Here is a 15,552-nt window from a genome sequence, read left to right on the forward strand (position 1 = left end):
TGAAAACTATATAAAGTAATACAAAGCTTTTTAAACTTTGCCACAATGCACTTGAAACCCTTGGATCTGTTTACCTAAGTCTTTTAAACTCATATTTCCCTGATTTTACAAATGTTAAACTTTTTTATTTTCGCCTTCGGTAAGGAGTAAAAGTTTGTTGCACACCTGAGATCTATCACCATGTTTGAGCTCAAAACTTCCCTTAATAGATTGCCATTGGGCTTGATGTGCCAGGCAGAATAGGTCCCCTAATATTCCCATAATAAAGTGCTATGTATGATTTACCAGGCAGAATAGATTAATACAATTTTCGGTGCTAGTGAAGAGTCTACGCCCACCTTATTAGCTAACCCCTAACCACTAACCCCTATAACCACTAACCCCTAACCACTAGCCCCTAACCCCTAACTCCTATAACCACTAACGCCCTAACCATCAACACTTAACCCCCAACCTAGGGGTTAGTGTTTAGCAAATAAGGTAGGGAGGAAGATTCTTCACTAGCACCCAATTTTCTGCTACAGTATGATGGACACATAATTTGTTTAAAAGGAAAGAAAATAATTAAAATACCAAAAAGAAAACACAGGATATAGCGAAAAAACAACAGTTGTTAAAACACGCTTACAGTTTAAAACATATTTACATTTAGTTGGAAGAAAATAAGCGTGGTCGCTACACCTAAACATTAGAACATAACAACTTAATTAAAGTTGGCTGCAATAACAGGAAAGTCCAGACTATATTACTACTGACTAAACATGCATATATATAAGCAGTCTAATATATATTTATACTAAAAAATAAGTTATAAAATCAAACAGAAAATACAAAACTTACAAACTCCGTTTACTTGACCAAGCCCAATTCATTCTTTGCTAAAAACCTCACAAGTTATTTAGAAATACAGTAGTGAAAACAAGCATCATTAAAAGTACTTTGGATGGTCCTACTTTAGAAACATTTTATCGCACATTAATTTCCGATTTTTTAAATTGTATTTTTGATAAGGTTTATAAATTTAAGCAAATATTTATATTTTAAAGATGATATTGCAATTTTTTTATTTATTTGTATTTTTGTGTGCGAAATCGATTTTCGAAATAGGGAGTTCACCGTCTCGTGTTTATAAAGTTTTAAAACAATTTTAAATCAAATTGAATTAATTAAATACGAAAATGTCCGGCGATTCGAGTGAAAAATTATCGTTTGAGCAATTCTGTGACATCTACAAAGAAGTTCTTGCAAGTAACGGCGTCACTCCTCACTTATTTCGTGCTCTTCACCGAAAATTAGAACATGAGGTTCGTTTTACATATTTGTGTATAATTGTGCTTTTACTAAATTAAAACCACCATCTAAAAAGTAACTGTAACTTGCAAGCAGGTACAAGGATCAAACAGATCACCAGTGTTATAACGACGGTCGTTGCCCCGCCATGCGAGGATAAATAAGTTACATACTTGGAAACTTGTAAGCGGGCACGAGGTGTATGAAACAGAACACCCGTGTTATAACAACTGTCATTGCCCCGTTATGCGAGGATAAACAAGTTACATACGTGGTAACTTGTAAGCAGGCACGAGGTGTATGAAACAGAACACCCGTGTTATAACGACTGTCATTGCCCTGTCATGCGAGGATAAATAAGTTACATACGTGGTAACTTGTAAGCGGGCACGAGGTGTATGAAACAGAACACCCGTGTTATAACGACTGTCATTGCCCCACCATGCGAGGATAAATAAGTTACATACGTGGTAACTTGTAAGCTGGCACGAGGTGTATGAAACAGAACACCCGTGTTATAACGACTGTCATTGCCCCGTTATGCGAGGATAAATAAGTTACATCAAGTTATAAGTTATATTATTCACAAGGTTATGGTTAAGGGTCTTTGTCTATATAACCCTTGGTGGTGATGCTCCATAACATAACAGGTGGATTTTACAATCTTCCAATATTTTCAGATATTTGACGCTGGAGAATATTTCTCGTTAACAACCGACGACGAAAGTGACGGCAATTCAAAGTTGAAAGCCGTCCTTATTAACGAGGATGGACTCGAGGTTTCCGATAGCAACGGGATATTCTTGATCGATCATGCGTGGACGTTCCAACCGAGGGAAGCAAGAAGTCAACTTTGTAATGCACCTGGTGGGTGGGGTTGAAACAGTTTACTGAATTTTTTTCGAAACCACTTTTGTTTGAATTTTTTTCTAAGAATTTGCATGGCTTTGGACAGTTTATAGACACTCAATAAAATAGATTGTATTCTAAGAGGATGAGGTATTTGGTTAGGCACACCTAAGACCTGGGTTGTAGGTACATTCTTATCAGTAAAAGATTATAAATTCTGGTATTCTACAGATTACCCAAACAATAATTCAATTTATACACTTACCCCCAAACAAACTTTCCAGCGTAAAAATAGAGCAGGTTCACCCATACAACGTCTACACACAACTTCCCAAATACTATTTCATTCATTATTCCCCCCACCCCACCAGGTCTTCTCCCACGCATGGCTGAACTCATGGGCTACTCGGTCCACGGTGAAGTCTTCAACCCCGATGATGATATCGTGAATGATGTGCTAACTGAAATGTGGAAGTATATTCACACCTATTCAAGCTCAGCAGGGGTGGGTGCTTTATATCATTTTGAATATAACTGAATAGCTGAACTTCAACAAATTTGGGGGTTTCGGGTAATTGCAAAAAGTCGAATTTTCGGGTTTTTTTGTAATCACTGTTCGTCTGTTCCCCCTAACTTAAGTAATATATTCTACAAAGTCAGAAAATAATAAACGACAGACAGACTATTAAGATAAAATTATAATGTTATTCTTCTTTAAACTATTTAAGATATTTGTCCCAGATTTACAAACAACCACCATGCAAAACACCCACTCACCCAAACTACTACTGTTATTGCTACTTAAGTCATCTGTTTTGCTAAACGAACCTGGGGACATAGTGCCTATAACAGCAATTATTTGTAATCAAAACAATTGCAAGGGGCCACCAGCCAAATTTTTTAGAAAAGTTTGGTAAGGCCAATCTATATAGTAGATTAGTAGTCAATTTATTATCTTTTCGTATTCGACTACTCATCAGAGCTAACAACATACAAGAGAAATTATTTGTAAACCTAACCAACCCTATCATACAGGAAGCTGAAGAAAAAGTCCCGATCTGGTATTTAATGGATGAATTTGGATCTCGTATTAGACATTCAGATGAACCAACCGTTAAGATCGTTCCCTTCCATTACCAACCAACTGGGACGACTTATTCGTTAATGTGGTTGACACAAGATATGGAATATGCAGGTAGGGAGTTGAAGTTATTTGTTTTTATATTTTTGTAAATATTTTACTTTAATTGTTAATTAGATGAATATAGTCCTTATACGTGGATACGTCACACACGGCATTATTCGCTCGTGAATGCCACGTGTGGTGCAACTATCAGTTGTGCGTGTAATGCATGTAGTGTACTGTTATTTCGTTTATTGTGCCTTTCCTTAACTAATTCATTCTGCAGAGTTGCCTCAATCATTCATTAGGTAAATAGTTTTGAAATAGGTTGTACCTTATCGTCTATTAATGCTATTGAATATTCTGTATTTCAAAATGCTGTTGCTGTTGGGGCTAATGTTGGAAATATACATGTTTGGACAGTTTTTTAACTGTGATAAATTTTGTGAATCTGGCCCTGATCTATACTCATAAAGTTGGAGGATTCTCATAAGGAAATAACATTTAGGATAAAGTGCTATGAAATACGTAACAAAAATCTGTAAAAAAAAATAATATTCCAATAGCTCCTATTCGAACAAAAGACCGATTATGCCATTTTAGGTGAAATATATATCTCAAAGAATATGCAATTAACTTTTTTATAACAAGATGTATTTAACCACAGATGAGTTGACTTATGACTTTGCGTTCGATGAGCGCGACCCAATACTAAGGAAATGTAAATTGCTGCCATGGGTGGGAGCCGACTTTAGTGATGTGTCAACGCATACCAACGTGCTTCCTGATAAAAGTTATGACGTAAGTTGAAAACCAAGGTAGTTTTTGACACAAGTGGTGATCTCAGTTGAGATGGAATTGCTGTTTATTTGATACTAAAATTAACCATTACCCAGCACCATGTCCTTAAAGCATGTATAAATATAGGATCGTTTTAAGTACACGAACGAGACTCTGCCCACTGGAAACCAAATCCCTGGAAAGAAAGAAGGAAAGTTAAAAATCTTCACTGAATATCACCGCCAATATTTAACTGATGTGAAAAACTTTGAAATTGTTGAAAATCGTGAAGAAGCCGACGTGATTTACCCGGCGACATCAATTCGTGATTATAAGTAATATTATTATCACTTGTTTGTGTGGCAGAACACCTAGATTCTTTTAGATAACAGAAGTGCCCTATTGCACACCATTTGCCCGTATATAATTTTTATAAACATAAAATATTTTATAAATCTTGCATCTTGGCTGGCGCATAAGTTGAAGCAATGGAACTTGTTTACCTTCAACCACAATGGTAGCAACATCCAGCCTTGAACCCATAACCTCAATGTAACAACTTACTGGTTAAATATTCCTCAGATACTTCAGCGAAGAACGACCTGATGTACTGCTTGGGATGTTCCCGTGCGAACAAATTATTTTGTGCAAAGATTTTTTCGCTGACATCGCTAAGCGGGCGGGGAAGGACGGAAAATGTAATTTGGTTTCTTGGGTTTTTATATGTGGTTGCTTAATTTGCTAACATGTATTTAGTATTAGAGCAAATTAACATTAGCTGAACATTAATGGTCACACCTTGTTCTGTAGCGATCAAATAGAAATGGAGGGTTTTCAATAGTTAGTTTTTTTCATTATTATTTGCAATATATTTATATTATAGTGGGGTATTTTTAACTGATATGAGATATAACAGTATTATTTACTGAGATCTAGCTAGGTGTATGTTTGGGTAAAAGACCTACATCCCAGGTCTTAGGTGCGCCTCACTGAAGACCTCACCCTTATAGAATAGAACCTTTATTATTAGGTGTCTATAAACTGCCTTAGTAGGTTCTAGATGGTAGCACACTGGAACTTTATCCTAGTTTGAATACTTCACTCTTATTGAATAAAATTCCAAGCATTTTGATCCATGTTTACTACAAGGCAGACCACCCCTACCTTTCCAATGGTAATAGGCCTATATCCCTCTTCCATATAAAACCCTTTCCAATATCTCTCACAGTGGCGCAGCCAGGGGTGTTTTGGGAGTCGTGACCCCCTTCCCCCCCCCCCTTTTAAACCCCAAAAAATATTTATTTATTTTAAATTAAAAAAAAAAAATTGAATCATTTTTTGATTAAACCCCCCCCCCCCTTATTTTTTTTTCTGGTTGCGCCACCGATCTCCCATATTTATTTTACGTTCTTATTTAGTAATACCACAACCCCCATCTCCCCAGTTCCACCATGGCACCCAGTGAGCTTCAACCTTCATTCAGAATTCCCTCAATTCATCTCATATTTCAAACAACGCGAGAACGAAGGGCTCGATATGAATGTTTGGATATGTCGACCATGGAACCTTGCAAGAGGGTTGGAGATTCAAGTTACTAATAATCTTAATGAGATAATTAGATTGAGAGAAACACCAATTCCAAAGGTGATTTGTTCAAATATTCGTCGCGTAACCCTGTCCTTTCAGTTTAAATATTTTTTAATCTTTGCTGTCGTAATTAAAGGGACAAATAAAAGTTATTTTTTGATATGTTCATACACCCTATGCTCGCTGCTGAGTTCTAACACTCGTGTTTTATAACCCAATATTACAATATCTGTATCCTTAAATGCTGTATGTATTAATGACATAAAACACAACAATATTCAATATGGGTGAAGTCCTTGCCGGATTTTGCCCATTACCCCTCCCAGACTACTAATAGAACTTACAAATAAATGTAAATAAAAAATACCACACAATCTTACTTAAGGTGGCTTTACACAGTATCCAGAATTCGTCCGTTTTGTCCGGATTTTCGCTGCCGCATGCGGAACTCGGTAATGGGTTTGCATACGACTTTCCAAGCGAATTTGCACGCCAGATACTGTGTACAGCCACCTTTATCCAGATTGTAACGCCCAGACTTATTATAAAAATATAAAGATAAATGATTGTAATTTTGCCCACTATATACTGTAATATATATACAGAAATATGACCGAATGTAACTTATTTATCAAATAACAAACTTACTTATTCAGGTTGTATCGAAATACATTGAACACCCCGTGTTGTTCCATCGTGACGACATCAACGTAAAAGTCAAGTTCGATTTACGATTCAACGTTCTACTGACATCAGTCGAACCGATGAAACTTTATGTTTGTAAAGTTTTCCTGCTCCGATTTGCAAACAAGTATGATTGTGATGTCATTGTTTAATTGTTGTTGTAATAAAGTGGATTATTTTTTGCATCATGCATGTTATCTGTGACGTAACAGTTTGATGCATACACTGTTACTTTTGCTACCATGGTGTAAGATAAATGTTTTTTTAATTACCGAGGAACCTGTTTAGAATAAAAAGTAATACGCAAGTGAATTAGGCTTTAAATTGAAATAAACAAAAGTTATTTTTTCTGATTTCAACATTGTAGTATTATATGATATAAAAAAATTTAAAATTTAAAATAAGACCTACTGGTTTATCAATCCAAACCAAAAATTTTTCAATTTCTTAATTAATCTTTAATTCCACCAATTTATTGTTTATTATATCTTTCTACAGGGAATTTGCGTTGAATAATTTCGATGACTACCAACAACATTATACGGTCATGAATTACGTGGAAGGCGGAACGAAGTTGAAACAAATAAATTACGATCAATTCATCCCAATGTTTGAGGATCAAAACCCAGATTTTAAATGGGAGGATGTAGAAGTAAGCTGGGTTAATTGGCCAAACCTCGCCTAAATCCCAGGTCCTTGACAAGGATCTCACTTATAAAGCATAGAAGTAGGGTTGGGTATAGGCGCCAAATTTTAGAAATTAAAGGGTTGTGTTGTAGTCCCAAGATCCTCTGAAACAATTATCATAATTTTTTGGTAAGTAACAACAGTCGTTATAACACTGGCGTTCTGTTTCATACATTTCGTGCCCGCTTACAGGTTACAACGTATGTAACTTATTTATCCTCACATGGTGGGACAACAACAGTCGTTATAACACTGGTGTTCTGTTTTATACACCTCGTGCTCTCTTACGAGTTACTACATATGTAACTTTATGAATGATTGCTTTCTGTATAGCTAACAATTGCTGACAGACTGTACACAACTTCAAAATCTGGTACATAAATAAATGCCAGAAAAGCTATTTTTTAAAACAAGTGTAATATGCCTGGCTGCAATATTATATACAATACACTTTGCTTCACAATAGTTAAGTGTCTTGCCCAAGGACACATACACCCACAATGGTGGCAGCATCAAGTTACAATGTACCTGGATGGGTAAAATACATTATCCATATAAAATCCACACTTTGTTATATATAATTTAATCCACAGCGTAACATTCACCGATGTATAAAAGAATTCTTTATCTCGGCCACATCACGACCTGCACCATATGGTATAGGGCATAACCAACAGTCACGTGCTATGTACGGTATTGATGCAATGCTAGAGTGGAGAGATGACCCACAGACTGGTGAGTCGTTTGAATGCAGAACCTGGGTTGTCTATGAATTTGGTTTTTTGGAGTGACTTATCCATGGTTGCCACTCCCATGCCCACAGTCGAGTTGAAGCTATTGTAGTGTGTGGATAAGCAGACATGACTTTTGGTTGGTTTGGTCATTTATATCCTCATGGGTGGCAACTTGAATGACCTATCCATGGTTGCCACTCCCATGCCCACAGTCGGGCTGCTGAAGCTATTGTAGTGTGTGGATAAGCAGGCATGACTTTTGGTTGGTTTGGTCATTTATATCCTCGTGTGTTGGAACTTGAGTGACTTATCCATGGTTGCCACTCCCATGCCCACAGTCAAGTTGCTGAAGCTATTGCAGTGTGTGGATAAGCAGGCATGACTTTTGGTTGGTTTGGTCATTTATATCCTCGTGGGTGGGAACTTGAGTGACTTATCCATGGTTGCCACTCCCATGCCCACAGTCGAGTTGCTGAGACTATTATTACTATCAGTTGGCCAAAGTAATTTCTCGATATATTATTAACCTGCACGCGCAAAAATAACAGTGTTACTGTTTAGAGTAAATTCCCAACAGTTAAAAATTATAAAACTAACTCCAGTGTTTCCCAACAATTTTCACTCTAATGTAAACTTAGTTGTCTTCATCCACGGTGATCAAACGTTGCGCAACACTTTTACGTTGAACCGATTCACTGCGCCTTACGTCTCCCGTCGAGAAATCTAACAATAATTCGCTCCTGTGTGTCTTGTCGTCTGCGTGATCGCCCACTGCCACAGTCTGCCACACGGTGGCGATAGAGCATGTATCGGTTTGCGTTTCTTTGTCTTCGAACGTTGTTGCTCGGCTCGCCTAAGGTTATTCAGTAATTATTATTATAATATGTGTACAATCGTGCTTCGAGTTATAACATGGGTGTCTTCTTATACACCAGACACACATGATGTATTCATACACCTCATGCTCACTGTTGAGTTATAACATGAGTGTCTTCTTGTACACCAGACACACATGGTGTATTCATACACCTCATGCTCACTGTCGAGTTATAACATGGGTGTCTTCTTATACACCAGACACACATGGTGTATTCATACACCTCATGCTCACTGTCGAGTTATAACATGGGTGTCTTCTTATACACCAGACACACATGGTGTATTCATACACCTCATGCTCACTGTTGAGTTATAACATGAGTGTCTTCTTGTACACCAGACACACATGGTGTATTCATACACCTCATGCTCACTGTCGAGTTATAACATGGGTGTCTTCTTATACACCAGACACACACGGTGTATTCAAACACCCCATGCTCACTGTCGAGTTATAACATGGGTGTCTTCTAATACACCAGACACACATGGTGTATTTATACACCTCATGTTCACTGTCGAGTTATAACATGAGTGTCTTCTTATACACCAGACACATCGTAGGCATAACATTGGGTCCCTTATGTTTGACAACTGTGTACCTGTATTTTAACAAAAATTGATTAAAAAAGTTTAAAAGCGTGACGTCTGTGCATATGATATACACAGACAGTGCACTCACACACCCCTTGCTGACTGTCAAGGTATATCACGGTCCATACAAACTCACCTCAAACGTACCATACCCACACGCCACATCATCATCGCTACCATCTACAATGGGCGAAAGGTCGCCTCTGCTTGGTTTCTTCTTCCCAAAACACATGAACAGCAGGTACATACCACCGCCGAGTAATATATAATCGAAGGGTCTTGGACACCAACTACTTTCAGCTTCCTCAGCCATTAGGAATAACGTTAGCAGGAACTGTGGAGGTGGTGTGGTTTAGTTGGATTATTATTGTAACTTATTTATCCTCGCATGACGGGGCAACGACAGTTCTTATAACACGGGTGTTCTGTTTCATACGCCTCGTGCCTGCTTATGAGTTGCCACGTATGTTATTTTGTGGGTGATTATTTTTTTATGTGTGGCTAATAATTTTGACAACCCATTAGTGACCACTGGGTTTTATTACAAATGTGATAACTTGTAATTGGCACGAAACAAAGTTATCCACCATATATATATATATATAAAAACTCGCAAGCGGGCATGAGGTGTATGAAACCAAATGCTTGTGTTATTAAAGCCGTTTTAACCTGGCCACATGAGGATAAATACGTTGCCTATCTTCGTTCATATAAATATCCCACGCGCAGCAATAAACTACCACATGTGTGTTGCCATGAATTAACTCCCCATTACATAAGATAGACACAAGCACCATATATGGGTTATCTACCACAATACATTATATAACGTTTCGAATTATAAACGGGGAATCATCTAAATATGATAATCATCGTTGTGTTTTAGGTTGGTTTTCAAGCGGACGCGAGGTGTTTGAAACACCCGTGTTATAACGACTGTCAATTACCATGCGAGGATAAAGAAAATACATCATAGATTGTGTGCATTTTTATCCTTTAACTTTAAAGACACCCTTAATGTTACATAAGTAAATAACGAACAGTGTACCAGTTGGTTGGATAAACGAAAACAATGTACCGATTCGCTGGATAAACGACAAACAGTGTACCGGTTCATGAGATAAATGACAAACAGTGTACCGGTTCGTGAAATAAATAACAAACAGTGTACCGGTTTGTGGAATAAACGACAAACAATGTACCGGTTTATGAGATAAATGACAAACAGTGTACCGGTTCGTAAAATAAATAACAAACAGTGTACCGGTTTGTGGAATAAACAACAAACAGTGTACCGGTTTGTGGAATAAACGACAAGCAGTGTACCGGTTTGTGGGATAAACGACAAACAGTGTACCGGTTACGACCTGTTTTGATCTCCCACATAAAATAAACGCTGTACATTTATATTAAGTTAAATATCTAATATACCACGTCACATATATATATATACCTACGTGATAGAAATGTCAAAACAATTCAACCCACAGTTGTATCAATGCTAACCAAGTAACAGCAAGATTAGATTTGTTAAACTAATATAACCTTAACCATGTAACGAGTACGTAACCTATACCTGTTTTATTAGTTAGAGTAAGGTGGGGGAAGATGGGACACCTTGCACACATAATACCCAAATACCCTGATCGTGTTTTAAACAATTAACAACGGTCTATGGGAGCCGTGAGGATAAAGTTTTATAAAAAATCGTTAAATGTTTGTTTACTACCAAATTGGAGGAGAAAATAGATTGAAAAGGTGTCCCATCTTCCCCCACCCTACTGTATATAACGTAAACTTATATTTTAATAGTTAAATTATATGCACATGTGCATAACAAAATTAAATCAAAATTAAAGTTAAACTATGTACACATGTTAGTACATATAATATCTCTTCTATGCATTAAACTAAAACTTCTCAATATTTTGAAGCAACTCAAATATTAGGTCTTAGTAAACGGCGAAACTTTGACGAGTTAATTTCCGAAGCTACATTTCCTGTACTTTTGCGTTAGCACGCAGTAAAATGATTTATCTTTTACAATAAAATGCAAAGCTAACTTAACCACTGTAGTAGGGGACCCCATCAAATCAATCCCTATTTGGGGTTGAAGAAGAACTATTTGAAACCAACGTTAACAAAACGAATATTATCCTAACTTGTCCTACCATATATGCTGCCACAACGTTAAACCGCGCATCCTATGTTAGTGTGAATCACACAAAGTAAGACCGTTTCCCGTTTACGCGGTACTGTATTTGTTAAGCGTTTAACAAAGGTCTATTCAAGAATTCATCAATTTATCTGCCATGGTAGGGAAACACTGCATTGTGTCATAGTTGCATAGCCTTGGCCTGATGTATAGGCATATACAGACTTGTATAGAAAACGAAGCGTGCAGAATATACAATGAGTTCTAAACACCCGCGCTGTCGCTTTATGTTTGTTCTTGTGTGTCTGAAAACGAATCAGGATTTTGATTTTTGATTTTTTTTAATAAAGCTAAATAATTAAGTGGTGAATGAATGTAACTTATCTATCCACGCATGACGGGGCAACAACAGTCGTTATAACACGCGTGTTTTGTTTTATATACCTCGTGCCCGCTTACAAGTTACTACGTATTTAACTTGAAACGGCAAGGCAACACCAAAGCTAGTTTGTCATACAACAACGGTCAAAACAACACACATACGGTGTGCGTTCCCACATTAGTTTATATTAACACAAACCAGTGTGGTTTTTTGCAATAATTAAATATTTTTAAGCAAATGCTATCTAGTGTGGTAAATGACGTCACACAAACACCTGTTACGTCAAAAGTATCCGAATATGATTCAACAAACAAACGTATTGTTTGAACGTTCGCGTACATTCATGTGACGTCACTGAACAATAAAAATGCGAAAAAATTAGTTTTACTGAAATTGGTGGGTGAGATTTTATATAACTGTAAAAACTAATGTAAAGGCAGGTGTAACGAGTCAATGAATAAATGTAACTTAATAAACTTATTTATTCTTGCATGGCGGGGCAATGACAGTCGTTATAACACTGGTGTTATATATATAGTAGGATGGGGAAGATAGGACACCTTTAGCACATATTGTCCAAATATCCTGATCGTGTTTTAAACGATTAACAACTGTCTATGGGAGTCGTGAGGACACGGATTTATAATTCTTTAAATGTTCTTTGTTTACTACCAAATTTGAAAAGAAAATAGAATGAAAAGGTGTCCCATCTCCCCCCACCCTACTATATACCTTATGCCCGATTACGAGTTCGCGTATGTAACTTATTTATCCTCGCATGGCGGGGTAACGACAGTCGTTATAACACAGGTGTTCTGTTTCATACACCTCGTACCTGCTTACAAGTAACACGTATGTAACTTATTTATCCTCAAATGGTGGGGCAACAACAGTTGTTATAACACGAGTGTTCTGTTTCATACACCTCGTGCCTGTTTACAAGTTACTATACAATATTGAATGGAATATAAAACTTCCATGTTATTGTTTTAACAAACCCCTTATCAAACATAAACAACACTCACCATTATAAACCTTGTTTTAAAATCCCCGAACTTTTCACTTAAGTTCCTCTGCTTGCATTGTGAGTAACAATCAACAATGGTTTACTCGAACAGTCATCTGTGACGTCACATATTAGTCTGTGACGTAATGCCAAACAGGAAGCATCGGTGTGAAGCTACTTTGGTTGGAAAATTTAATTAACTTTTGATTTAAATAAAGTTCAAGTTATTTACAAAACGTTGCTAAGTGTTTGACTTCGTGTAATTTGTAGATTTTACTTTTGTTGTTTTTGCTTAGTTATTGCTACTGTAAAGCTATATATTACGTTTGCTTGCGGTGCGTTTTTAAAGCGTTTGTTCGTTGTATTAAGTGTCTAACTAATTCCCTTATTTTGTTGCTTAAATAAATAATTTTTACATTACATAGTTTTTTATCTCTTTGAAAACGACCGCAAATACTAAATTACTTTAACATCCAAAGGAATTAGCAGGTAAGCGAGCAGCTGGCTAAAACGCGCTATAAGGACGGACGTGGACTTAACGCATGTTTGGACCCCAATTTGCATTTTTAGAATTGGATACGTTAAATTTTGCCGCCACCTTTTTGAAGAGAAGTTTTATAACGATTGCCCTTTTTTGCTGTTAATCCCTTTTCTCATCGTTGTTTTAATTATAATTCATTTGATCTCCGCTAACTTTTGTTGTTTTGAAACTTATTTGAAACTAATAAANTTAGTCAATTGTATTATTCATAGATTTGCAAAAGTTTATCCTAGTAATTAATCAATTTATGTTAAGCCAATTTATTAATATAGTAGGGCGGGGGAAGATGGGGCACCGTATCATTTTATTTTCTCCTCCCATTTGGTAGTAAACAAATAACATTCAATGAATTATAAAATCGTTTCCTCACGACTCTCATAGTTGTTAATTGTATAAAAAAACGCTTGGGATATTTGGATATTATGTATAGTGGGGTGGAAGAAGATGGGACACCTTTGGCAAAAAATGTATAAATATTCTGGTCGTGTTTTAAACAATTAACAATGGTCTATGAAAGTCGCGAGGACAAGGTTTTATAATTCTTTGAATGTCCTTTGTTTACTACCAAAATGTACGAGAAAATAGAGTGAAAAGACGTCCCATCTTCCCCCATTCTACTATACTAAAGGTGTCCCATCTGACCCCACACCACTATACCGTTGTTATTTAAAACACAGGATATTAAGCATTTATGTGCTTAAGATGTCCCGTCTTTTCCCACTCTACCATATTAATTAATAATTAATTCACCTTTCCACCCAGGCGCCCACGTCATGCAGCCCGTGTTGCTTGAATGCAACTTTATGCCAGAGAACTCAAGGAGTTGTAAACATTTCCCAAACTTTCTCAACGACGTGTTTCGGTTTCTCTTCCGCGGTGATGACGTAGCAGATTGCAACGTCGTTGACGTCACGGACGTATGACGTCACGAACTTTTTTATAAAAAAATAAATAAAATATATTGGTGTCAATTTTTTTATTAAATTTTCCGTAAGTCGATATGACGTATTTTGATGACGTTATTAATTTATTGAATGACGTCACGTAAGTAATAAGTTCCGGGGTACAATGTACAATAAACATGAACGCATTAAATATGTATGTATGTTGATGCATGGGTAAGCATATAGGGCGCACGATGGGATTCGATACATGAACCTGATAACCATATATGGTGATACACATCCGGTAGGTTGGGAGAAAATCGCTGTATCCGAACTTTCTCCGATGTTTATTTCGGAAAAGATCGGAAATGACTCGCACGAAACATTTCATCGTTGGTTGGTTATGTATTGGAAGTTATAATGTGGGTGTTGGGCGGAAATGGGACCGGTACTATATTCTATATGGGTGAGGTCCTACAGTGAGGCATGTCATGGGACCTAAGATTTAGACCAGAGTTGGTCCATTACTCCTACATTGTATATGCACATTCTATTCTATATGGGTGAGGTCCTACAGTAAGGCATGCCATGGGACCTGGGATTTAGACCAGAGTTGGTCCATTACCCTAACATTGTATATGCACATTCTATTCTATATGGGTGAGATCCTTGTCGAGGACCTGGAATTTAGGCCAAAATTGTCCCAACGCACAGTGCGCTACCATCTAGATCCCACAGGGGCAGTTCAAAGACACCTAATAATACAGTTTATTTTTTATATGTGGGTGAGGTCCTGTGGCAAATCACGCTAGAGGAATCTAGGATTTAAGCCTGAGCTACCCATTACTTAAAAACAATTTAATTCTATTTGGATAATTGTACAACGTGGCATGAATACGGTTGGTTATATATCATATAAAGTATCCGCCATTTGGAAAATCATCTTCACCGTTTTAACCCGTATAACTCCTAACCACAAGTACCGATGATCGACAGCTAATATCAGAGTTATCTAACTTCAACATATCTTGCAAAGTAACTTTCTCCCACACGCATGACTGTGTGTAAGAAATGTTTCCTATACAGTGGATACGTTCTATTATAGTGGGGTGGGGGGAGATGGGACACCTTTAGCACATAATGTCTAAATATCCCGATCGTGTTTTGAACAATTAACAGCGGTCTACGGGAGTCGTGTGGATACGGTTTTATATTTCTTTGAATGTTCACACTACCAAATGGGAAACGGTCTAAGGAAGTTGTGAAGGCATAGTTTTAGAAGTCTAAGAATTTTCTTTGTTTACTACCAAATTGGACGGGAAAATAGAATGAACAGGTGCCCCATCTTTCCCCACCCTACTATATATATGTACCGCA

The 15,552-nt window shown here is 37.0% G+C and overlaps 2 protein-coding genes and 1 long non-coding RNA gene across 5 annotated transcripts; 1 reads left to right on the plus strand and 2 right to left on the minus strand.

Moving 5' to 3' along the window:
- Positions 1-420: 420 nt before the first annotated feature.
- On the plus strand, positions 421-14,386 carry LOC100182962 (tubulin--tyrosine ligase-like protein 12). 2 transcript variants are annotated; one of them, XR_003396613.1, is made up of 13 exons: positions 421-1,304; positions 1,971-2,157; positions 2,511-2,644; positions 3,175-3,334; positions 3,930-4,063; positions 4,190-4,377; positions 4,625-4,740; positions 5,487-5,686; positions 6,286-6,440; positions 6,812-6,965; positions 7,594-7,735; positions 12,813-12,932; positions 14,054-14,386. XR_003396613.1 is itself a non-coding variant. In XM_002120646.4 (12 exons), the coding sequence occupies exons 1-12, from the start codon at positions 1,179-1,181 to the stop codon at positions 14,212-14,214; spliced, it is 1,857 nt and encodes a 618-aa protein (XP_002120682.1). In that variant the 5' UTR covers positions 421-1,178; the 3' UTR covers positions 14,215-14,386. The 2 variants fall into 2 exon arrangements, 1 of the variants encoding a protein (XP_002120682.1); XM_002120646.4 differs by lacking the exon at positions 12,813-12,932.
- LOC113474897 lies at positions 1,207-2,485 on the minus strand. The gene is made up of 3 exons (XR_003396614.1): positions 2,405-2,485; positions 1,911-2,154; positions 1,207-1,280 (listed from the first exon to the last, which is right to left on the minus strand). It is a non-coding gene; the product is annotated as an uncharacterized LOC113474897 (long non-coding RNA).
- On the minus strand, positions 8,229-10,800 carry LOC100177456. 2 transcript variants are annotated; one of them, XM_026837836.1, is made up of 3 exons: positions 10,665-10,800; positions 9,344-9,541; positions 8,229-8,587 (listed from the first exon to the last, which is right to left on the minus strand). In XM_026837836.1, exons 2-3 carry the CDS (start codon positions 9,518-9,520, stop codon positions 8,369-8,371), a joined length of 396 nt encoding a protein of 131 aa, XP_026693637.1. In that variant the 5' UTR covers positions 9,521-9,541; positions 10,665-10,800; the 3' UTR covers positions 8,229-8,368. The 2 variants fall into 2 exon arrangements, with proteins under 2 accessions (XP_026693637.1, XP_026693638.1); XM_026837837.1 differs by having other exon boundaries at positions 10,661-10,797.
- Positions 14,387-15,552: the final 1,166 nt, after the last annotated feature.

Source organism: Ciona intestinalis, unplaced genomic scaffold (genome assembly GCF_000224145.3).
Source record: "Ciona intestinalis unplaced genomic scaffold, KH HT000025.2, whole genome shotgun sequence".
NCBI classification, from domain to species: Eukaryota; Metazoa; Chordata; class Ascidiacea; order Phlebobranchia; family Cionidae; genus Ciona; species Ciona intestinalis.

Coding starts and splice junctions, on each gene's coding strand:
- LOC100182962 (XM_002120646.4), top strand. CDS start 1,179: ATGTCCGGCGATTCGAGTGAAAAATTATCGTTTGAGCAATTCTGTGAC. Junction 2,645..3,174: donor CCTATTCAAGCTCAGCAGGG/GTGGGTGCTTTA, acceptor CCTATCATACAG/GAAGCTGAAGAAAAAGTCCC. Junction 4,378..4,624: donor ACATCAATTCGTGATTATAA/GTAATATTATTA, acceptor AATATTCCTCAG/ATACTTCAGCGAAGAACGAC.
- LOC100177456 (XM_026837836.1), bottom strand. CDS start 9,520: ATGGCTGAGGAAGCTGAAAGTAGTTGGTGTCCAAGACCCTTCGATTAT. Junction 8,588..9,343: donor GTGGGTATGGTACGTTTGAG/GTGAGTTTGTAT, acceptor GAATAACCTTAG/GCGAGCCGAGCAACAACGTT.